This window comes from Ooceraea biroi, chromosome 10, assembly GCF_003672135.1.
Source record: "Ooceraea biroi isolate clonal line C1 chromosome 10, Obir_v5.4, whole genome shotgun sequence".
Lineage (NCBI taxonomy): Eukaryota > Metazoa > Arthropoda > Insecta > Hymenoptera > Formicidae > Ooceraea > Ooceraea biroi.
In genome coordinates, this window is record NC_039515.1 from 2,414,520 (window position 1) to 2,439,458 (window position 24,939).

At 44.3% G+C, this 24,939-nt stretch overlaps 2 protein-coding genes across 5 annotated transcripts; one reads left to right on the plus strand and one right to left on the minus strand.

Annotated features, from left to right (window-relative positions):
* Positions 1 to 44: 44 nt before the first annotated feature.
* Positions 45 to 20,656, plus strand: LOC105278410. Its single transcript, XM_026973384.1, has 2 exons — positions 45 to 569; positions 14,104 to 20,656. The coding sequence occupies exon 2, from the start codon at positions 14,167 to 14,169 to the stop codon at positions 16,162 to 16,164; it is 1,998 nt and encodes a 665-aa protein (XP_026829185.1). The 5' UTR covers positions 45 to 569; positions 14,104 to 14,166; the 3' UTR covers positions 16,165 to 20,656.
* On the minus strand, positions 19,545 to 24,824 carry LOC105278411 (leucine-rich repeat-containing protein 45-like). 4 transcript variants are annotated; one of them, XR_893781.3, is made up of 7 exons: positions 24,529 to 24,824; positions 23,541 to 23,906; positions 22,370 to 23,249; positions 21,887 to 22,212; positions 21,374 to 21,778; positions 20,848 to 20,984; positions 19,545 to 19,686 (listed from the first exon to the last, which is right to left on the minus strand). XR_893781.3 is itself a non-coding variant. In XM_011337474.3 (6 exons), exons 1-6 carry the CDS (start codon positions 24,618 to 24,620, stop codon positions 20,900 to 20,902), a joined length of 2,154 nt encoding a protein of 717 aa, XP_011335776.2. In that variant the 5' UTR covers positions 24,621 to 24,822; the 3' UTR covers positions 20,542 to 20,899. The 4 variants fall into 4 exon arrangements, 3 of the variants coding, with proteins under 3 accessions (XP_011335776.2, XP_011335777.2, XP_011335778.2); XM_011337474.3 differs by lacking the exon at positions 19,545 to 19,686 and having other exon boundaries at positions 20,542 to 20,984; positions 24,529 to 24,822; XM_011337475.3 differs by lacking the exon at positions 19,545 to 19,686 and having other exon boundaries at positions 20,542 to 20,984; positions 23,541 to 23,844; positions 24,529 to 24,816.
* Positions 24,825 to 24,939: the final 115 nt, after the last annotated feature.

Consider the following 24,939-nt stretch of genomic DNA (forward strand, 5'->3'; position numbering starts at 1 on the left):
GCGTTCGCCAGCTGCCCAATCGTGTTCACCCTTCTCCCGCAGTGTCGTCGTTCTCGTCGTCGGGAGTGCGCGCGTGTGTGCGAGCGAGCGCGTGCAGTGCGTCCGTAATTTTAGGTTCATTCAGCCACTGAACGTCCGTCTGCTGTCAGTCGCTCGTCGACGGGCGTGCGAGTGCGAGCTGTGACACTTGGGTTGTCGTCGAGTCCGTTGCGCGCTTTCCGAGCATAGTTAGGTTAAGTTTCTCGTTTCCCTTGCGCCGTGCGCGGATGATAGCGCGGCGGATCTGCATTCGGACGCGCGATACGTATGCCAAATAATAACGCGCGATCTCAGGAGGACATCGCGTCGCGTCGCGCCTTTCGATATACTTTCGCTGGGCTGGTAGCGAAGTGCCACTCGACTGTTTTCGCGAGAGAGAGGAGTTGAGTGTAACCAGCTAGTGTGTTTTGCACCCCTCAAGTTTACCGTACCGAAGGAAGCAACGATCCTCATTGGACGGAATACGCACCGTAACTCGTTGAAGAGGACACTTCGAGGAGAGCAATCGCGACGAAACGAGACACACTTCGGTATGTAAACGTACAAGTGTTCTACAGCTGTCAAAAACACGTTCCCCTGTGCTCGTTGCTACTCGGTTATTGTTACTCGGATCCGAGAACAATGCGCGTATCAGTAAGTTATTCCGGAAAGCCTCGTGAGATAGCGGGCGATGGTAAATAAACACCTTAATTAACGTCAGATGTTGATTTGTTGGTTCTAGTCCGACACAAATAGTATATACGGGTTCTACTGTTTGAGAAAAGATAGATTTCTGAAAAGCCTTTATTTTTTATCTTCCGTTCGCGGAAGAGTAATCTAGACTCACAACTAAATTCTCTCGATAGCGAATACGTACCTTGTGGACAGCACAATGTGAAGTTACGCGAGAACCAGTTCGCGTACACTAGTAACTTTCTACTCACTCTATTGACACTTGTAATCAGGCCGACATATGGGATTTAAATACCGACCGTGACACACACGTCCGCAAAATTCGATCGAAACTATTTTTATTTTACAATTTTGAAAAATAGAGATACAAAGAGTAACAAAGGTATAAGGATTTTTATTTCGCTAGTAACGTAGCTCAGATAAACAATATTTTATTTACGCGATGTCAATGACGATAACATCTCGAACACGAATTAATTAATCATTCGCAGTCGCCAAGTTAGCCGGAAAAATGTTGAAAGCTAGTAAGAGTCGAGTGAGATGAGAAAGGGAATTATTTTAATCGCCTTGAAGTCATTCGAATATTTCTATCTTCTTGGCTGGACAGCGAAGCTTAAAGCTTTAAGCTTCGCTGTCAACGTCCAATGTGCGTTATCGTCGAACCAATTTCGCGCTATCGTCAAATTGGCATTATGCAACGCTCGTTGGATACGTACGTACGTAGGCGCGCTTCTCCGAAGAAGCGTTCACCTGTCGGTGAAAATAGAGTGACGTAGAGGCGGCGCGCGGCGCGGTGTAGGCGCGCGTCAAATTTTCAGAGCGTGTTCCGCGAAGCGGACGTCACACCGCGCCGCGCGGTGCCATCGTTGCCGTCTGCCGTGTGCCGCTCGTGTTGCCAAAAACGTTTTTCTGCGAGCTCCCGTATTGGAAAATACGGAGAACGGCATACGTCTCTCGTTCCCAGTGGCGTAGGTAGAATTCTCGCGCCATTACACGGCGATGCTTGCATTTTTAGTGACATTAACCGGTTCGGGGCGTACGCGATACTGCACACAGGATGGTCTATTATTGGAGACTTTGTTATTGCAGGCTCTGTATGTTTAAATCGAATCAGAACTGCGCGTTTAAATATTAAATATCGATTATACTTTCGGCAATGTCGTAAATTTAATTGCTTCATTATTTTTTATTTAACTCGCTTAACTATATTTAGATGATATTCCGTAATAGTTTCCGTTATCTCTCTGTTTGCCTCGAAAGTTCCGCGTTTTGCTTCACGCAGGAAAGAGTATTTATCGATGACGCGAGGAGGTTTTTTGACGTCACAAAATTCGTGAAAAATCGCTCATTGTCAGTGGATCCATCATCGAGGTTAAGGTCGCGCGTTGTTGTTGAACACTCGGTATAAGGCCGCGAGCGAGCGAGGGGGAGAGAGAGAGACGGAGAGAAACCATTATCTCGATATTCATGATAAGTGAAATCGTTTGCGCGTCACGGTGTGTGTGTGTTTGTGTGCGAGTGTGCGTGCATGCGTGCGATTAGACGCGATGCGTCGGCGGATTCTACGAATCTGCGATCCCGTCCCGTCCCGTCCGTGTAGCGTTTATCTCGGAAAATCTGCATAATGCGGTTAAAAGACCGCTTCGCGGAACTCCTTGTTCACCGAGCGCGTCCCACGTCTTTCCGCCGTGTTGCTCTCGATAACGAGGCCGACCGCCTCGTACAACCCGGAGTCGCGAGCGTGTAATTACTGATAAAGGTTCACCGGTGAAATTAGCGTGCGCTCCACCGTAGAATCTCTCTCGGTCGACTCGCTCGCTGAGCTCTACTGGGTGATCCTCTGCTGCACGTGTTCTATTATATGTATAGTAGCTTCGTTATTTTTCAAGTAATTTTAACTTGCAATAATGTCTCGAGTTACGTCCCTCATATTTTCCGTTACACATATTATTAACTTTCGGAATCTTTCGATTAGTGGCTCAGTCTTCGTGTTCGTCTTCGTGAAATTTGAAAGTCGCTGGCGCGCGCGTGTTTTTGCATTCAGCGAAATTTGAAGATTTTGGAATTCGAAGGCGGCGCAACGTTCGTCCGGGTAACGCACGAGTAGGTTTTTCCTTCGATACGACGTGCAGTGACGATTAATCGATACTCGTGATAATAACAATTGTGTTTTTATTCAAGTAAAAAGTTACTCTTCATTCACTCGATGAAACTCCATTTCTCATCTGTCACTCGGGGGACTGCGTCCCGACACCGTTGCCGGGACGTCATCGTTTTTAATCGATCCTACGCAAGCAGATTTAAAAATATCGATGCCTGACGCTTTCGCCGAGTTAAAAGGAGCGGAAGAGTCGCTGGAGGCGAAAGGTGGCTCGTGGGAAGGGGACGGGGGGCCAGGTTTCTCGTAAAAGGTGAATGATAGAACGCCGCTCTTACCGCCGACGTGGTATATTCATCGGAATATTCTTATCCGATCGATCGTGTGCAGTAACGAATTCCCGGAACGGGCGAACCGTAACCGGCGTAATTTCGGCACGGAATCCCAACTTCCAGCGCTATAAATATTCGTTGTCCGCGAAAAATTTCGCGGAGACTATTTTTGCGTGCGTGCAACAAAAACAACGTTCATTTGCCAAGCATGCGTTACACGTTGTTACATGTATCTTGTAACAGGAACGATCTTCTATTCCCGGTATTGGACGGATACCTAGGGCCAAATTCTTCTAGGTAGTTCCTAGGTTCGTATTCTTTTCCCCTTCCCTTCCTTATCTTCCCCTTGATCTCCACCTTCTCGTTCACTCAGTGGTCGAAACTGTACACGAAACTTTCATGAAACTTTTGTTCCGCCCGTTTTGTTCTTACTTTGCTTGCTTCGGCAACTTCCACGAAGCAAGAACTTGCTGTTTTCACCTTTTTCTGAACGTGGTTTCAGCTGGTGGTGGAGGCTGCGACGAGCCGTTGAGAATCGTGGAAGCACGTTTCACGGCGCGGCGTGTCGTCGTTGGAGGTTCTCGGAAGAGATTTTAACGGTAAGGCGAATGCATTAATTGCGCGCCGCTTTGAGCCGGACTCTTTGATTAACGGCCGGATATAAAAAAGGAACGTCGCGGGCGAGCAAGAGCCGTGAGCGCGCTTAACTCTTCTAGCCGCTCGGCTCATTTTCACGGAACTTACCGCGGCCGGATCGATAAGGAACGAATTTTGCCAAGTTTCGCACCATGTGCACGAGCTACAAATCGTTTGTGACTATAATAATGTTCGAACGGTGTTCGTTTAACTTTTTGCTCCCCTCGTGCATTACTCGTGCAATCTGTAATCTACATTTGATCTCCCTGTTCCTGTTTAATATAATTACGTAACAGGACAATTATCAAGTATCAAAGTCTCGAAGTCTATTCACATGAATTACTTGATACTGATAATATTCACGTTGAAAACGAAAAATAATTTTTTTATTATTAACAAAATTGTTGCGAGTTCTGCGATGGTCCGTGCAAGCAACGGTCTATAGAGAGAAACGCAACATAACTTCCAAACTATGTCCATAAAATGTGCTGCTTAAAAAAATGTTGTTTCAAAAATTAAAAAAAATTCAATCACCGTGCTGTCTCGAGAATTTCGAAAGTCAGACGTCAATCAGACCGAAATCCGCGTGCAAATCCTCGATTTTTTCACAATGACGAAATACCACTGCCAATGTCGCACGAGCACCTGCAATATCTTCCAGAGAGATGGTGGGCGTTATTTTTCATTTTTCTTTTCCCCTCGCTCGAACAACCGGACAACGCACCGGGATGCTGCGCTCCGGCATCCGGACTACCGTAAACCATTCTCGCACGTTTCTCGCGCTCTCGTCGTCGTTATTATTATCCGTTCGAAATCGCAGACATCCCGGGAAAAAGTTCCCGTACTTGCTCACTCTCTCTTCCCTAGTGGTTAACTGCCCCCTGCCCTTCTCTTTCCTCCACTCTTTCTCCTGCCGTTCTCTCGTGCTCTCTCGTTTCGACCACCCTCTCTCGCTCCCTCTCGGAAAATGAAATGGCGCGAGATTCCCTGAAGTCCTCCACTTCCAGTCTCGGCTTCTCGAGGAAAAGAGGCCTCCTCTTTCTCCCTCCCGCCCTCCCCCCTCACTCTCTCTCTCTCTCTCTCTCTCTGCCTCTTTCTCCTTCCTTTCCTTCGTTTACCCCCTCTCTGCCTGTCCCCTCTCTCTCCCGCATTCCTGTTAAAGAGACTTGAAAGAGAGAGAGAGAGAGAGAGAGAGCGAAGAGCGAGGAGGAACGAACGAACGGGGCCCTTCTTCTTCCACGGCGTTTCTCTCGATAATTGTTGCCAAGAAGTCGGACGCAGGTAGCGGGTCGACCTCTTTTTAATAGTCCGTCCTGCTCTAGGGCACACCAGACTGTCGGGTCTCTCTTTGTCATTCCTCCTTCCCCTGCTCTCGTTCGCCCGATTTCGCCAGAAGCCAAAAGACATTGAACCGCGTTTTAATCGCGAGGGGTGGATTCTCGACGGAATCTACGAGACGTCGTCGATTCGCGTTTTACGTTACACCGGTGAGCGCGGATCACGAGAGCGAGACGTGCTCGAGTAGCGCTACTGTAAAACCCGTATCGGACCATCTCGATATTAGAGATCGAGATTGCGAGTTGGAGTTTGGCATTTTTGAACAATCAAAATGCAAAATGCGACGTTTTGATTTGCCGAATCCTGATCTTCGATTCGCAGTCTCAATCTGCAATGTTTGATATAGGCTTAAAAGCATGCGTCTACACGATTGTCAGCAAATAACGAGCAACGCAAACAAATATCGATATTGATGTTATTTTAACGCGTTTATATTTGTTGATGATGATGCTAACGGAAGGTTTCGTTATTTTTGCATATGATATTTATTTAATGCAATGCAAGCACGATCATTTATAGCTGTCAGTCAAACATCATGTTTTTCTGAACGTTCTCGCTGAACGCAGACACTCGAGTCGCGCCCGTATCGGGCACTACGCATTGGAGATTCGAGATCGCGATTTGGTCAATCAAAATGTTGCCTGCTACATTTTGATCGGTCAAGTCCCACTCTTCTACGCCCAATCTTCATTTCCACTGCGCGTAGCCCGATACGAGCTTTTAACGTAAGCAAATCATCAAAGCTGGATCTTCGATTATCATTCTCTTTACGTTGAATCAATTTAAAATGCTGGAGCTCTCACGCGAAATCCATCTTACGAGTCGGACGGCGACTATGATTTATTGACGACCGCTGCGTGAGATCGTTTCCCCTCCCCTCCTCCCCTCCCCTTCCTCCTCCCCTGACGAGGTACATTTATTACCTCTCCCTTCTCTTCTTCACACACTCTTCTTGTTCCTTGCTCTTTAAACCCGCTTCTTCGTCCTCTACGCGGGCGTCCTGAGAACCGATGAATATTTATTGCTCCAACGAGTTTTCGGAACCACTGACACTTCCGTTACGGACGAAGACAGTTCGATTCTCTGATCACGAATGAGACGAGTCTTTGACAGCACGATCGTTTAAATTCGTTTCTATGCTTGTCTTTCAGTTTGGTCGGATTATGATTTGATTCGTCGAATCATTCCGGGCTGATGCAAGCCTCGGACACACGCACGTTTTAGTGAAATTTTATCAAAACCATTTGCAGTTCTCGGAAAACTGTGTTAGTCGCTTTTAAATGAATTGATCTTATGTCAGAAAGTGATATAAATTTGTAAATTCTGACAATTGAAATTGTTGTACTGCAGTATGCAACTGCAAAAGCGTACATGCGTTTTTATGTGCATTTTTATAGAACAACGTAACGTAAAGATGATCTGAAAGAATAGTGCGCAGTATTATTGTTATCTCAACAATTTTATTTATTTGTACTTTGACTTCCTTTCGAAATAAGCAGATCATTTTTCCTGTATTGTTTCTAAAAAAACTTATTCTGGTATGATTACATTTGCCTATGATATAGGGATAATTATATCTTTTGTGTTATATATATATTACTGTGTTAGAATGTTACACGAATGCAAATACCGATCAGAATTCACTAAAACGTCATGCAACATTGATAACACTGTTATCATGAATTTAATGTTGCTAAAAAAAGAAGAGAATATCAAATACCGATACATTTCTCTGACATCAGCTATTACATTGCCAAAGATACACTTGTAGAGTGTCTGGGGAAAATGTAGCAATTGGCACCGGGAATAAGTTGCGTCAAAATGATAAATGCACTTAAAAATGAGGTATTTCTCGCGCGCCAATTTCCGCCTTTACACGTTAAAAATAACACGTGGCCTGTAGCTTCATTTATACCACTCGCCCGAATTTTACACTCTTTTTCTCAGAATTTTCTAATTTTCTTCTACAAATGTGTTGAAAGAGATATTTTCTGTTCCTTCAAGCTTATGAAAACAATATTTTTCTTTCATAAATCAAACCTTGTCATTCCTTCTCGAAACTGAATGCTTACAAGGTACTTCATATCTTGTGTCAATATCCAAACATTTAATCTTTATGTCAATATCACAGTAAATACGATACGGACATTTCCTTTCCAGTTTCTTAAATTATTACACTATTTGAAAAGCTTTCATGATTCATTTTAATTATTTAAAGTATTGGACATTAAAAAAATTTCTGATTTGAATAATAATATTGGTATGATCATAATTGTAACATAAATTTTTCATTTCTTTTTTCTGTACTGATTCTACTTTTTAAGTTTGATGGTTTTAAGTATAGTGGATGTGTGCGATTAATGACTCAAGAAATGTGCGTTTGTACATGCACGTCGCTGTTATTTATCGAGGTCGATGCGATTTTCGAGTCGAGGTCGTCGATTTCCGGAGGATATGATTGTAGGTGGCCTTATGTGCTATCAATTGACTGAATCATCGTATCGTGCTTACTAAAATATCAGGCAGCAACAATTTCTCATGTACAAGGTGTTACAAAATTAACATCACTTCCTTTATTATTCACAAATCTTATTTTATCAATCTTTCTATATTTTTTTTCATCAAAAAGCAGCCATAGTCTTAACCTAATAATCTTAATTTAATTTTTAATATTAATAATTTTTAAACAATTCAGCTTTAAGTTAAGATTTGATTAAGATACAGCTTGTTTGAATAACAGAAAAAACTCGTAACTTTAATTCCCCGTAACTTAAATTTAATTTACCGAGAATATTTTCGTCTTCTATTGTTTACAATTTAGAAATTATTTATGCGCTGGCAGTTTTACGCAGTTTCATGCGAAAATTTATTTCGATACAAACATTGTTGAAGAGATATAAGTGAAGGGAAAAGCCAAAGTTCTATTATAGAATGCCTTGGTAGATCCGCAATTGGCATCGACAATTTTCAATCGAATGAGGCACGGGTATCCACAAGGAGGTCTATTGATACGAATTCTGATTATTACAATAATCAGCGCTATTACAATAATCATAACGATTGTGCGTAGAAGCGATAACCGCAATCGAAAATTCGGGATTGCCCATAAATATGACGTGATAACAATGTGTATCTTGATAAGCGTGGAGCGATACACGTATATAATAATGCAGGGGTTCCCAGCTGATTTTTTTCAGTTTAACAGTTTATCTTCGAGCGCGCGGAGGAAGCTCGTGATTTGAGAGCGCGAGGAAAGGCGGTTAAAAATAAATGTGATAAACGGGAAGGGTTAAATCACTGTTTCGCGTTTTGCTATCGCACGACGCGACGTCAAGAAACACTCGCGTGACGTCGATCGCGCTCATGCAACATAGTACGAGCATCGCCACGACCCACGACGCTCGTGTTTTTGTCCGCGGAGGATTCGCGCGAACTTCAGGAGATACATAGGAGAGAGAGAGAGAGAGAGGCGCATGCGCACGCGCATGCCGCGGTTCGAAAATCCTCGCACCGCGAGGCAACTCCTGCCGCTTTTTCGAACGCGACCGAACACGACGCGCGTCTTTTTTTCTTAATTTCTCTCTTTTCCTAATTTCGTAATTTTCTTGACAAAGTAGCACGCAAAGTATGCTACTTTGCGAGGCACACGTACAACGCGTATCCACGCGTTGTATTATTTCGAGGACAGTAATAGCCGGTGAAAGTATAAAAGCGGAACGCGCACGTAGGCGCACATGTGTGTGCACACACGCTCGCGCGCGCGGAAGGGGAACCCGAAAGAAAGAGATCTCTAGACGCGCGGAGGCTTGGCCTTCTGGCGTTGCGACACTCGCCTGCTCCCGAGGTCCCTCGAGCTGCCTCGAGCTCCCTCCTCCTCCCCCCTAGTTCGTGGAAGCACGCCTTCGAGTGACTCCACGAATACTTCGAAATCACAGTGTGACACACGGAGTTCACGTACGGCGAGAGCGAGTCGTACGACGACGTATATATCGCTCGGGTCCAACCGACGACGCGGCAGGAGTGTAGTGAAGTAGGGGTACGTGGTACCCCTGGGGTACGACGCGATGCAACGCATCGCGGGCATTCGCATTATGAATTAAGCTCGTTTGTCGCGCACGGCGGATTATTCATGTTAAGAAATCAAATGATAAACATTCGCTCTTTTCTCGATAAAGACATGACGCGTGACGTCTGAATCCGAATCGACGTGCCGACAATTATCTATAATTGCGACAGAGTAAAGAATCGACGCGAGAGATGGGTAAGGGAAATGACGATTTTATGGGCATTCATTGTAAAACTAGAGCGGCGGACTGGTTGTTAATCTTGCCTTATCGTAACGTTAATTAACCCCCGGTGTATCTGAAAATGATGAGTGACTCAACAATGTGGTAAATATGTATCAAAAAGTCATAAGGCTTCTTGGAACCGGTTATTATCTAATCTCGCTCATTTCGAATGCCTTTAAATTACATTGTTTAGATTCCTTCATCTTTTCCAGTTATTCCAATTTAGACAATGTATCGCTTCCGGATCTGTTTTGCGCTGTTTAGCGACTACTGCGCTTTTCGAATTGCGACGAGGAAGGGAGAGGGAAAAGAATATTTCTACGTTGAAATATAAAGAGACGTACATTTTCTGAAGCATAAAGCATATTCTGTAAATCAAATTAGTGGAATATCCAGTTTCTCTTTTTTCAAATAGGAGACAATCGCGAATCACGTTGCTGCAATTTCGCGGTAGACACGCCGCCGGTGGAGATTGTCAACGGAATTTCTACAAAAACTCACTTGCATAATTCGCTCGCGCACACACATGTATGTATGTATGTCATCACATGTGCGTTGCTCGCACTTACGTTACGTTGCGAGTGGACGACGCGCGGCCTATCCGGCAGCTGCTGCGCGCGAGCCGGCGTATTCCTGGAAAGCCGTGCCGTTGCATAAAGGCGTATAATTATTTCTATAATTCGCTTATAACGTTGAAACGGCACGCATGAGGGGGGAAAGAGACAAGAAGCTCTCGCCACCGCGAGATTCCCGGTAAGACGCGGTCGTTAAGCGCGCCACGCGGGCGGAACGCGCCCGCGTCGGCCGGGACAGGCGGAAGCTCCCGAACACGACCGATTAACGCGTTTCCGAACCGCGAGTTGCTTCATCTTCTCGCAATCGTCCTCCGGCGATCTTATCGAAATATCTCGATGACGATCTCGGCGTAGCGGCGATCAAAGATCGAAAGGTTTTTCCGGGTTTTGAGTTTCTTAATCGTCGTTTTCCGTTTCGGCCCGTCGGCGGCCTGATTTCGCCGCGATCGCTTCCGGCACCCCTCCGGGTCGCCGATCGTAACGTCGCGATATCGCCCTTATTCCACGGCTGACTTAACTGCATGCTGCACGCTACGAATGTGTGCACGTGCACGCTGCACGTACACGAGGATGTATGTAGGTCAAATCGCAATGGAATTCCGCGTATTAATAACGCATTGTATGCCGTGCTCTCAGGACACGCGCGCGATCGTCGTCGTCATCATAGTCGTCGTTGTCAATGCGCACGAAATAAACAATCCTGTATTCGTTACATGCGATTCACATGCACGCACGTGTGTGTACCCGCGCTCACTTGAAGTGTGCGCGCGAACTCACGCACGCACGCACTCGCGGATCTAGGTCAAACTGAAATGGAATTCAGGCTAATAATGCAAATACGTGCGCGGACGAAACGGTCGAAATAAAACTGTTGCCGGATTTCGCGCTGCCATTTCAAACGTCAAAAGATATCTCCTCTCTCCTCTCCCTCTTCCTTTCATCATGTGCCAATCACGCGGTGAAATCGACGCTTCCACGGATAATATCGGCGAGGTTTCGCGCCACGCACTGGACTATGTCGACAGACACGATGTTTCTCATTATTCCGAGAATTATGCTCCGTGGCGCACGCGCGGCGTACATATACATATATACATACGTGTCTGCCTACATGCGCGTATTTACCGCGAACGTGCAATGCGCGCGAGTGAGCGATCGCGAGAATCGCGCGTGGCGAAACCTCGTCGCGCACTTCCGCCTCTTTCGCGCTCACGTGTGAATGGGTGCGTGTGTGCGCGCGCGCGCGCGATGTGAAATTTATACGAAACTCAATGCAGAAGGACAACATGTTTGCCACTGCTTACACTTTTTTCCCCCGGCACGTGTTTTCATTTTTTGAACGAGATTACGTGCACTCGCACGGCGCGGCGCTTGCGAGGCCGCAGGAATACCTTGCTTAGACATAAGCGTAAGCAAAACGTTCGTGCGATTTGGAGAAAACTTTCTGCATTGTAATATTGGCAAACGCGTGGTCTTAATTCGCGTCATGACGCATCATCATGTACTAACTTCAGCCGATTGATATATGCTGACTTGATAAGACTTGAACTGCTGTTTTGCGTCTTCAAGTTCTTTTAATAAACTGGTATCTCTCGCTAAAACAAGATTATAAAGATTGCAAACAAGCATTCTATTTCATTATATTGATTAATGGAAGTTTTTAAATAATTTGTTTTCGATAATTAAAATTTTCTTAGTTATACTGACCACTGATCATTTTTATTCTCGTCAAGGATATAAGCAAAACAATTTGTTAAATACATAGATGTCTACGCCGACAACTTTCTTTAAATACATATATGCGTCATAGTTTTATCGATAATTTTTACTGAACACATATATGTGTCCATAGCACTCAAAAGGTTAATACGTAAAGTTAGCTGCGTTTGCGACCTGCTTGGAGCATGTCCATCTATCTAAACATCGATTGTACGTCATGATTACAAGCTAGTAAATTAGAAACTGTATTTTATTGATTCTTGTCTTACATTGTTGGTATTAATTTAATATCGTATCTGTTTTAACATCTTAAATTTTAATTTAAATTCTCATTTAACATCTTTAAATCTCTGTGTTAATTTGTTACGCATTTACAAGTCATCGCAGATGCAGTTTGAAGTCATTACGCGTAAATATTTGGATGCGGACGCGCTACATCAAATTCGTTTAACTTCACGCGACACTGACAAGGAAAATTTCATGTAAATAATTATATCTGTCGCTTGCACACGCATGTGTATGTGTGTGTGTGTGAATTATCTTGTTGATTGGAAAGTTATCGTTGCATCAGGAAAATTTATTTCTCGGATCTTAGAGATTCGTTTGTTCCGTCACGAGTTCCTCTCTTCGATTTTACAGCTGTGCCATTCGACAAGGACGCAACGGGATCGCAATTATCATCCGGCGAGTGGTATCGGCCACTCGCTATACGAGGAAACCGCGCTGCGGCTTATCGTCCTTTGAAATTCCCAGTAAAGATCGATAATTGCGAGGCAAGAGGCAGTTCCACTATCGTGACTAATTGTATTATTATAGGGTTGATGTATATCTTCCACGGACGTTGTTATTTTGACTGCTATGCTCGTGCTTTATTCTTCGATCCCATCCTTCCGAGTATACATGAGTGTAAAGGTAGGGAAAAGCAGTTATAAAGAAGACAAAAACGTTTTCTTTTCGTAACAAATTTTTGTTTTCTTCGAATTCGAATACGTTACAAAGTGGCACGTACCACGCATCACGGGTACGAAATCGGGTTTTGTGAAGTCCCGAACTTCATCTGAAGAGGTACATTACGAGTGGTTCTGAGGCGATTTACGAGGCGCGTTTCTGAAAAGGGTCTTTCCCATTTTCCCGAAAACTTTTTGTTTTCCCTAGTTGAAATATTTCCGTGAGCTGTATGTTATCAGGAACGAAACAATGCTCATGTTTTTCGGAAGCCATGACAAAGAGAGAGGGAGACAAGTACGCTGCCTTGAATTTTATGGCTTCCCGGTATCGTTTGCCGTTATTTGTTGTACCTGATAGCTTTAACGCGAACGATTTGGCATCGTCGTTTACAGAACTTTTAATTTGTGCGCGCGCGCACGTTCCACGAGATGCTTGATAACGTCCGTAATTATCGCCTACCGCGAAGAAAGTTCTATTAACGCGAGATAGAAGTACTTGATGCTCTGCTAAGTCATTAAGCATTTTGTAGTCTAATAAGTAATATCGATTCGATAACAATAATTCGATAAATTGCAAGAATTTTCTTTATTTTTTCTATATCGATTGGATAGGATCGGATAAGAATTATCCAATTACGCAATTATGCAATTTTATTTTTACTTTTTGAACGTTAACACAAAAGCAAAATAATTGTCCAAAGTTTCAGAGTTTTCTCTAAATTCTTTTATTTTATCGTTTTGCATCGTGCGTCTATTTTTTTGTTCTATATACGAAATTGTTCATTCATAGTTGACGTTTCAATTGGAACGAGCATTTCAATCGAAACCTCGTTGCCGTCCAGTGTCATCGTGAACGAATGATGCTCTTGCGTGCTATATTTGCGTATACAATCACTTCTCGGTATCGATGTCCGATCGCGTTCATCGCTTCTGCGATAATCAGTCACGGGAATACGGCTAATCGTATATACCGTATCGTTATCGGGAAAAGAAACGATAGGACTTCCAGGTTCTCCAGCATGACGGAGTAAATTGTTGACGTATCTGCCTCGAGTACTTGGAGCTAATTTTTCCGTTGTCATTTATGCCGCGGCGTGACGAATTTCTAATCTAATAACTTCGTCGAAGCATTTTAGACATTTCCGTTACCCTGAAAGACTAAAGAGTTCGATGAATAGCTTTTAGCTCATCATTGCTTCTTTCATATCGAATACGTCGTACAGTTGATGCATACGCCGAAACGATTAATTACCAAAGTTGGCAATTAAGTTTCCCCGATTTCCGTAACGAAATTCAAACGAATCGTTTCTTTTTTAACGACTACTTATTACTATTATTTTAACGACTACTTATCTTTTTCATATATAAATGAAGCGAAACTTAACTGCCGAGCCAATAGGAACATCGCCACGGCGATAGCTTGAACAAGATGGACTAATACTCGCTTCGTTATTCCAGGACTCAGCGTAGCTGTGTTATGCCGATTGAGGTGAACCGATTCCAAGCGCACGGGAATCCACTATGCTGACAGTGATTTGTCCGCACTGCCATCATCGCTTCTCGACGTCGGGATGCTGCCGGCAGCCGAGCGATGCGTCCAGCGGACGAAGGGACACGGCAGAGGCGGAGGCGGAGGCGGAAGAGGAGGAGGAGGAGAAGTCCGTTAACGGTGCTGGTTGTTCGACGACAACGACGCAGAGCTGTTACACGGGTGGCCTCCTGGTGCCGCGCGGTTACACCAGCGGTGGTGACTTCACCAGCGGCGGCGGCTGCTTCATAAAGGCGCCGACGATCATCCAGGGTCCCGTTGTTGTGCAATCGGGTGTTCATTGTGGGTCCACCGTCTCGATCGCCGGTCCCGACGATCCCGAGGCGACGGAGTGCCCTTACGATGTCATTCAGTCATTACAGCAGTCGGCGGCGGCCGCGGTAGCGGCGGCGGCGGCGGCTGCGGCTGAATCGAGTTGCAATCCGCGGTTGAACGATTCGACGTCCCTGATCGCGAAGACGGAGAGTGTCGAGAGGTTGCCTTCCGTCGAGCAGCAGCGTGTCGCGACTACGTGCGACCTCACGGGCGGTAGCGTGACCATCACCACGCACACTCCTGATATACCTGATGAATCAGGTGGTTACCTGATACAGAGTACGGACGGTGGAATCCTCGTGCAGACGTCGCACATCGAGATCCGGCCGAAACTCACCGGCGGCGGTCGCCTCGTGCAGAAGCGACTGTCCACCGAGGATGAGCAGCTGACGATGCCCAAGTACGATACGACAGACGTCTCGCTCGATGCTGAGAGTAATGCTCATCCTCGGATCAACTTCGCACTACCGAGCGGCTTCTCTGACAAACTACCCGGGAATAGAGGGTTCTTGACGTTCGATTCGACGGTGCAGAACGACGAAAGCGCAACGACGAGCCTGAGGCCCAGACAACGAGGGCCGGCGAATAGGATACCGAGCGCGATCAGGACGAATCAACACAGTGGCCATAATTGCAACGGTTCAGTTCATCAGCAGAATCTCTATTGCTCGTCGAATGAGGTATCGAGTGAGATTGCAATGGACGAGCGCGGCGGTATGAAGATACAAGTGTGCGCCACTGTCAAGCTGCCCCTAAATTTCATGAGTGGTCAGTGCAAGCTAGACATCACGGCGACAACGCAACCCAGCCAGGTGGCGACAACGCAACCCAGCCAGGTGGCGACAACGCAACCCAGCCAGGTGGCGCCAACGCAATCTAGCCAGGTGGCGACAACGCAACCCAGCCAGGTCGCGACAGCTACAGCGCAGCTGTCGTCCGATCAGGTGATTGCCCCGATGGAATCGGCGCTCGCCAACGTTAGCGCGCGAGACAACACTCCAACGCAATCAGACGAGATGAATGCAGCGAAGAATCGATCCATCCTGAGCGACAGCATGGAGCGAAGGGACGGAGCACCGACCACTCCGGTGTCCTGGCTGATGCCGTATCCCTGGAGTCTAGAAATGGAACAAGCGAATCGAGATCCGAACAGACTACGCGAGACGAAGGAGATGCTACAGATGTGTGGCTGGTATCACGAGGGTATCAGCTGGCAGCAGAGCGAGACTCTGTTGAAGTACGCGCCGGTAGGTCGTTGGCTGATGAGGGACAGCTCAGACAGCAGATACACCTTCGCGGTGTCCGTGCAGACGACCAGAGGTCCGACTTCCATCCGGGTGCACTATCTTTCCGAGGGATTCCGTTTCGACGCCGAGCCAAGAATGGCGTTGGCGATGCCGTTCTTCAGTTGTCCTATCAAGATGTTGGAACATTATATCGAGTACTCGAAAAAGATGGATGAGCAACGGAAGGAAGTGTGGGTCGATTATAGTGGGCAGATGTATAGTCAGATTCACTTGACGCAGCCGCTCCTCAAGGAAGTTAGGCCGCTGTCACACTTGGCCAGGCTTGTCGTGAATCGTCACAAGCTACCTATCAACCATCTACCACGCGTAATGAGAAACTTTATCACGGAATATCCGTATACGCTTTGACTGAACGTGCGTGTGTGCATGTGAGCAATCACGTCGCGTGATGTGCGTAATCTTCCAATATCTATAAGTGAGAATTTATTTTTCTACGCTACGCCACGCGGTCTCCCTCCGACGCGCTCGCCTTTTTCGACGATCGCCTACGACTGTTATACGACTGTAATTTACACGACTATATCGCCTACGATTATAACTTCAATCGTAACTCTCTCAGTTACGATCATATTTCGTCATTGTCGCTCATAAATATTCTTGCGATAATCTTCATATTGCATATTTAAATGTCTGGTTTCCAGGCGCCACTGCTATGCTTTGTTTCTTCATATAAAAATTTTTTATAGATTGATAGATTATAAAATGCCGCCCACTCCTCTGTATACTACGACAATGTTGTGCAACGTAAGAAAATTTTTTTATTTCGTGGCGTTTTTTATCAACTGTTCCTCACGTTACTGATTGTAAAGCTTTTTTTAATTTTTAATCATTTATTGTTGCAATAATGATTTACTGTTAAATGTGTAGTGAGAATGATTAAAGGTTCAAAATTAATTCTCAGTAGAAATAATTGCATTTCTTCGAAATCTGTTGATTTTGTGACAAGGATAGAGATAATGTCCATCATATACTTTCGACTCATTGATTTGACATCGAAATAAAAATACTAAATTTATCACATAAAACGAACACAAAAAGTTACGATTGATGTTTATCTCGATCGTCGGGCGATTGGTCGGAGGTGGTACCACGTGTTATAGGAGCATAATACGTACGGGAAAAAATTGTTTAAATCTTCAGCAATGAGCAAAACGATATGCTTGCGAGTCTCAAGTTCGGGCGCAACAGTCGGCGAAGTCGACGGTACGACATAATATTAGATTATACGTACGTTAAAAAAAGTTCCCGAGGAACTACGTGAAGTGAAAGTTTCGCAAGTTTCGATTTCGAGCAGGAGAGTTGTCGAGGGGCTTATAAAGCCGAGCGTTGAACGACTGCCTGTTGCGTTCATTTACGCCTAGGTGAAATAATAAATCCAGAGACATTTATTATAAAATTATTTATGATTCCGATTGGAAACGCGTGTCTCCGAGACAGTGTTTGCGGAATTAGCGTACCGATCGGACTCGTCGAATGCTTTGCAATTAATATATATCATTTAATTACGGATAGGAGGAGCGTGCGAGATTCGTCTCTCGAATATCGTTCATCATACATTTAAGCGTTCTGCTGCCAAGATTGTTGACCGGTGCTTGCGAGAGTTTATCCGTCGGGAAATAAGGGGGTACCATTTACATACCCGGATTAACGTATAGTGATGGGTCCACAGCACCGCGCTAGCTTTCGATAGCGATTCCGGCGCGAGCGAAGTCATATGTATAAGATATTCTACGTGTCACATGCTGATCGGAATTAGCGATTATATTTATTTATGAAAGAAAGCTCGGGCACATTAGTCAATAATTTGTTGTAGTTAAGTATCGTACTTGCACACTTCGGTTCACATTCGGAACGCGCGTTCCTACAACGATAAAAGTAGCTTTTTAGAGGCGCTTTTATCGTTGTAAACGCGTTCCGAATATTGAGCCTTTATATATAATGACGACTATTGCGAAATACTAAAGATTGCGTAATAAATGAGTATCGTATAATTGATATATTCATGTCCACACACATATATATATACACACACGTACATATCGCGAGCGAAAAACAGACAGGATTCGCCTTTGAATAATTTCTTTAGACACGGATCAACTGATTTTCTTTTTTGCTTTTCGTCGCAAATCCAGAGAGTAATCAAGATTGCGTTAGTATCTTTTATAATATCGACGATCTCGCGAATCTACTAATACAGTTTAATCATTGGACGATTGTGTTATTACATTATGTATCGTATCGCTGTTTATGTACCTTTCAATTATTACATTATTACGTTCGGACGTTCGCCATTCATTGACTCACCTCACGTTTATCTCATCGTGAACCAATTGTGGTCACCGCATCGCGCACTGTGTCGATTACTTTGTAACGATAATTATTAACGGTTACGATAATTACGAGAGTCCAATGAAAACGGGATTCACAAAACCGCCTGCAAATCTCTTTACGTTTTCTGATAGACATCGCGAAATCGCATGTTAAAAATAGCCATACAGCCAATTTACCATGAATGTTGACGTATAGCGTAATAAAATTATGGGTCCGTAGACTCAATGGTCGCACGAATCAAGCGTAATCAAGCGTGATCTTGATGTCGAAGTAAACACATCGTCGCGGGCACTGTCGATGTTAGATTATTACTTTTACTATCCGCAAGTAAGGCAAAACGTAACGCTCTAAGTGTAGATTTACGTGTGCCGCGTTTGGGAGTGAACGCGGTAGTTTAGATCAGCATCGACCGATCCGAATAACATCAGATATTATGTAACACTTGAGCCTATTTTAATATTTTTAAAAATCTCGCAATCGCTTGTAGAATCGACAATTTCTTTCGGGTGAAAACGAGATGATGAATCAATAATTAAATAGTTTGACAGTACATGGACGAGAGTTCGTACACTTTATCTTGGTAATGCAAATGAAATCATCAGGAATACGGTACACAATTAAGACGTTTGCGTCGGAATAACTGAAGCTACTGCTGAAGAATCGAGTTACCGGTTTCACCGAGCCGCTCTATTCTGCTTTACTCTGAAACCGTTTTATACCTTCCGGTCGTTGCGATTACGCGTTCGCGAGCCATCGTGGGCTTTCCTAATGATAACCAGCGGTCGCGAGTCTTGTTGACGACGAGAAACCGCAGGATCCCACGTTAAAGATAGGCGTATACGAAACTTGGGTACAAAGTTACTGTGTGTGCGTACTCGGGGAATCCGAGGATTCACTCAATGGCGTAGATAAGATATATACATATATACATATATATATATATATATACATACAATAAATATATATTTTTCTAACAATCATGCGATCCTGCGTGGCTCTCAGCGATCATGAAAAACTTCATGCTAGAGCTTCAGCTAGGCTGAAGCGGCCGATGAGCACGCGTAAGTGAAACGTATGTGCCTCTGTACGCGAGAACTTGACTGCACGCTTTTACGAATGTACATGTGTGTATATAAAATACACATGTATAAAATAAAACGAAAAGCATATATACATGTGTGTGTGTGTGTGTGTGTATATATACACCTGCACTCTTGACAATTGTTTCAATCGGAAGTACGTAGTCTCTATATTAGAGACATGCGAGAGCAAGTACGAATAGACGATTTTTATAACTGACAATTGCTGCGAGATAATGTTGCGATGCGATGCGTGAGCGTGCGTGTGTCTCTGCGATGTGTAACGTGAGCGCGAGTAGGCAAGTGAGAACAGTGTAAAACTAGGAAATTTCTATAGTTTATTATTTATAGGAATAGGACGTAGCTGCAATATACGCCAACGGTCGGATGGATGTATCTAGTTTGCAAATCGACGATTACGAGGTTTCCTGAGAATTTCGGACGTTCTGCTTTCCTCGAACTGAAAAATCAAATATTGAGCGCCTTAAATTATTTTTATTTCGTTCAAACCGCATAGGGATGATATTACTTTCTGAATCGATAGTAGCTCGCGATGTTTCAGAGGCGTACGCTCGCGGACAGAGACTGATGATCGGGCTGAAAACTGCCAATAACATGAAATGTGCCTATGCGCAACCTTAGGTTCTATGTTTACTTGGCAAATATTTGCCAAGTAGTAGCAAAGCCTTGCACTCCTCGTGTGGATACGGTGACGAATGCGTTAATACGACGACGTTGTAATTGAACGACTTTTATACGTGAGAAATGTGGAGAAGTCATGGCTGCGAGCTGATGAAACCTGAAGAGTTTTTCTTGGAACATTGGACATGCTTGTACAAAATAGAGACTATTTTATTTTCGTTTAAAGTACCTAGTAAACGTGTCATTGCTTGAATGTTTCGATATTGTCATATTTTTGTGGCTCAAAGTATTATCCAAATGCTTCGAAAATACTTGAGACATTGTCAAGTTTTTTTGTTCATAAAAGTCACTCGATTACATGCTTGATAAGGCAGTAGAACTTCACCACGTGAGTACGAACGTTCTCGTGGTGTGTCGGATATTTGTAATATTCGATGTTTCATTGTATCGTTGGAAGGCGATTTTAGAAACATTTCAGTCAGTTTGTTGCTGTCAAAACTCGGTGCGTTGGTGTATTTATTTGAGCAACCGGGGGGCGAGTGTATCAATCGTTGTACACGACAGGGAAAAACGGTACGACAGAATCGGCCCATGGAAGGTACATAAGCGCTATATGAACGTACATACGCCTGCACGAATCTGGTATAGGCATGATTATGTTTGTCGTGCGTAAATTAAATCGATCTTTTATTTAATAGCGATGTTTAAGGATCAAGACAATGTACTTTATATTGCAACTAAAATGATGTATAGCGAACAAATTAAATTATTAAAAACCTATTTATTATGAAAGAAACTTTCCTGTTTTCTGTGTTATGCTCCGTCCGGCATTCCCTCTTCGACGTGATTCGATCTAAGTATTCTTCACGATGATGTAACTTTTGTCTCGATTGATATTTATCTTAAATAACGGGGTATGACATATGTACAAATGTTTGAAGATCTTTATCTTAAATAACGGGATATAATATGTACAAACGTTCGAAGGACTTTGTGCGCTTGAGAGCAAATTTGTTGATGCTCGACAAGAATCACGTAACAGGACTCGGACCCAAGGAACTCAGGTACTTGGTGAAAGCCGCATAGAGCTGCTCTGTTCTTTGAACTTCCTCGGTGCTGAAAATGATGAATCGTAACACGGTAACGCGATTAAGTGTGCAGTAAAACGCGCGTGTAATTAATATCTGCTTTATCCAGCTTTCTAATTTACGGAGGATCAGTTTTCAAGATTCTTAGAAAGTTCATATATCATTTTTCAGAGAGTGAAAAGTTGCGCTTGCACAAGTCGGTTAAATACTTGCGAATTTATTTTGATGACTCTCACATCACATCTTCCTCAAGCTCAATTAAAATAAATTCCAATTCGCGAGCAATTTTATATACAATTTTTCAAATTACGTTGTTACACGAGATCTCTCAAAATTACTGCGTATTTTTTTCTTCTAATTACAAACTCTTTTTATCTACTTTGCGTCGTGAAAGCTACATTATTATAGCAAACTTACCGTAATCTCGATAAATTACGTTCCTTGCTTGAAATAATCTCTTGGAGTTGCTTTCTTTCTCTGTCCCGCTCGCGGAGCACCTCAGCGTGAGTAGTCTGAACCTCGTTCAGTCGCGCATTGAGCGCGGCGAGTTGTTGATTCATCTTTTCCGCCTGGAAAGCCTGATCCTTCAATCTGGCTCGTTCCTCGCCAAGTTCTCGCTTGAATCTCTCGTTCGTCTGTTTCTCCAAATCGAGCTCCTCCTTGAGCAAATTGTAACGTCTTTCAGGCTCGATCAGCTCGCCCTCGAGGCTTGTAACTTGCCGCTGCAGGGAGGACACGGTTCTTTGCGAATCAACTAATTTCTCCTGCAACGTATTCTTCTCCTCTTTTAGCCTTTGGCAATTCTCTTCTATTCTTGCATACCTGTGTGAGAAATTAAAATCAAATAACAGCTTTACTCAGATTTCCTTAGCCTGGATACTCGCAACAAGAACAACTAGAAATAAAATGAAGACAATTATCAAGCATCACCTGAGCACTTTGCGCTCTGCGTCGTCCAGTTTCGCCTTTAAGAGGGCTTGGTTCTCGCTCAAGTCACGTGACTCGCCTCTGGATTTTTGCAGCTCGGTCTGGCAGTCCTCGAGAGCCTGCGTGGTCTCCCTCAGCGTGCTCTTCAGGATGTTGAGCTCGATGCGATGTTTGTTATCGCGCTCTTTCGACTCCCTTCTCAGACGGTGCATCTCGGTTTTGTGGTTCGACAGCAGATCCTCGTACGCTCGTGTAGCAGAGACGAGTTTGTCCCTCAGCAGACCGAGCTCTAGCGAACTTTTGTGAATCTCTTTTTCGTACTGACGAATCTGCCGAGTCGATATAACAAGAAGAGTTAATGCGAATTTGGACAATTTTCCAAGTGATCTCGACCGTCAAAAGCTCTCGTAAATTTGCAATCAAAAAGTAGAATTTAAATACCGAAATATTGTTACAGCCCCCGTCTTCAGACTTGCGAAATTTTACCTTGAAATCTGCTTCCTTCTTGTTTCGCGAACATTCGTTGTAATTGTTCTTCAAGTCTTTGTAACTCCTCCGCCAGTTCTCCTCCGCCTCGCTGTGATTCTTCTGCAGTCGTGCAATTTCCCCCGCCTTGTCCGAGTCGAACCTTGCTTTCTCCTGCTGCAGCTGATGAATCTCCGTCTGCAGCAGGCCTAGCTGTGCCCGCGTGTCATCCACTTCCGCAACCTTCATCGCGAGCTTGTCGGTCAGCAGATCGATCGCCGCGCTGCGCTCTCGCAACATCTCGTTGAGATCAGCGAGCTTGGGCTCCGTTTCGATCACTCTGTCGTCGCGATCTACCAGGGAAATGTGATCGCCTCGCGCGCTGGAACCTCGATTGCCATCTTCCAAGCCGACGTTTGCTTCTGATTTCGTTTCAATCGAAGGACTAATTTCGTCGGCAATCTGCACGAGGTCCTTGGACCCTTGAGAAGCCTTGTGGACTTTCCCTTTTCCTCGCGACGTTCGCGGCTTTTCCGGAGTGCTACTAATGATTCCGACATAAGCATCTCTGGCCGCCGTTGGTGTCATGAGGCCTTGCTTCTCCGCCGTTAACGGGGGGGAGCTCGCGACGTCCGCGGAAGGCAGGACGAACTCAGTGGCAACACATCTACGGCGATTCTCTCGCAATCGTTCTTCCATCGCGAGCGCAATGTCTTCGGGTACGCAGTTTCCGCGCAGAACGAGGTCGGTGATGGTCTTGTTGTCGCCGATCGCGTTCAACAGCAATCGACCGCCCTGCAGGCCCAACGTGTTCCAGGATAGGTCGATACTTCTCAGAGACTTGTTCCGCTGTATCACTCTGCACAGATGCTCGGCGCACTGCGGCGATATCTGGTTATATCTGTGTGGACAACATTATTAATTATTTCTTTATCTTTTATTTGTTTTATTTTATTCAGATGAAGGAAGACTGTTAATTCTTAAATATTTACGCAGAGTTAATATTTGGACAAGTGAGATTTTCTTCTTTCATTTTTAAAATGCGGAGAACCCATTTATTAAGCAGTCGTTCAGAATTTAGCAGATTTTTCAGTCAATTAAATTCGGCAAGACACACAGAAACTTAATTCATTTCAAGCGCGGGAGACGAAGGTGCAACTGAAAGTGTGATGTGTATACCTTGTCACGTTACCTAAGATCGAGCTGTTCGATGTTGTGGTTCCTCGTTAGACCGTCGCAGAATGCGGCGAACGAGTCCGCGTGGGCTCCCATGCTATTCCACTCGACATGCAGACGCTTGAGCGTGTTGTTACACGCGAGGACCCGGCCCAGGTGGGTTACGATTGGACCGTTCACGTTGTTACCCTTTAATTTCAGAGTGGTGACGGCGGTGCCCTCGCAGAGTGCATCAAGGATGCCGTCCAGACCCTTTGGCAACAGCATGCAATCGCTCATGTCAAGGGTCTTGATCGTCGCGCTGGATACCAAGGTCTGCGCTATAATCTCGCAGACCGGTATAATTATCGACAGGCAAGACAATCGTAGCTCTCCGGTGGTGCTGCGAAACACCATATTTTTTTTCATATGATTTTCTAACGCAAATCATCCCTTTCGGCGTCCAAACTTGAATTCTAGCGAAGTGTTTATTCCCCGAATATACTACCTCGAATATATAGTTTTTCGTCATAATGGCAACTTTTTGATTTCTATTTTTATTTCTATTTTTGTGCAGTTATGTTGAAGTACGGACATTCGGTTCTAACGGCAAAATTTTCAAAAATAGTTTTTTTCTGATAAGAAAGGAAAAGAAAATATATTTAAAAAAATAGATGCGAAATAATTTAATACGTTTGGTGATTGTTAAATTTTTCCTTCTTTACTTTACGGCGGATTTTGTGGTAAATTAGTTTAGCGAGTTTACTGATAATTATATGCGAGGTGTAATTGCTATCTAATGTATACAAATGAGAGATTTATTGTTGATAGCGCCACAAGTGAGAGCGATCATTTTACAATATATTGAAACGTTTCCTCCATTCAAAGTTCATTATTTTCTACGGGTAAATGATGTTTAATTTAATTCTCTTGATAAAAAAAAACGAGGAAAGTATTACATATTGATACAATAACATAATCTATAAAAACGCGAGAACTCAACAATATTATAGTACACAAAATACCTGCTAGCTCTGAACGCATCTGATATCTCGGGGATCGAGGAAATACCGCGCTTCTGACACAGCCGAACGAAGAGTTCGTGATCCTGGAGCATTTCTACATTACCCGAAATTTTCCTGGCGACTGTTCCAAAAGCGGCGCGACCGTGCCGACGTTTGCGCCCTTCGATTTGTCGGCGAATTTTGACGTGAGTCACGTAACGATCGTGCGAGCGCTGTTCACGGTTCGATGCCCCGTTGCTACCAACGCAAGAATTAAAAACTCTCTGGTCGGACGAACGCCTGAGGTATAACTTTTAGTAATATCACCACATAAAGAAACCGTACGCAAAATATACACTCCCGCCATCTAATAGAGCTCGCGCGAATTGATCGCAAGGCCGTCGTCGAGATGGCGCTAGGCGGCCGCTCGGT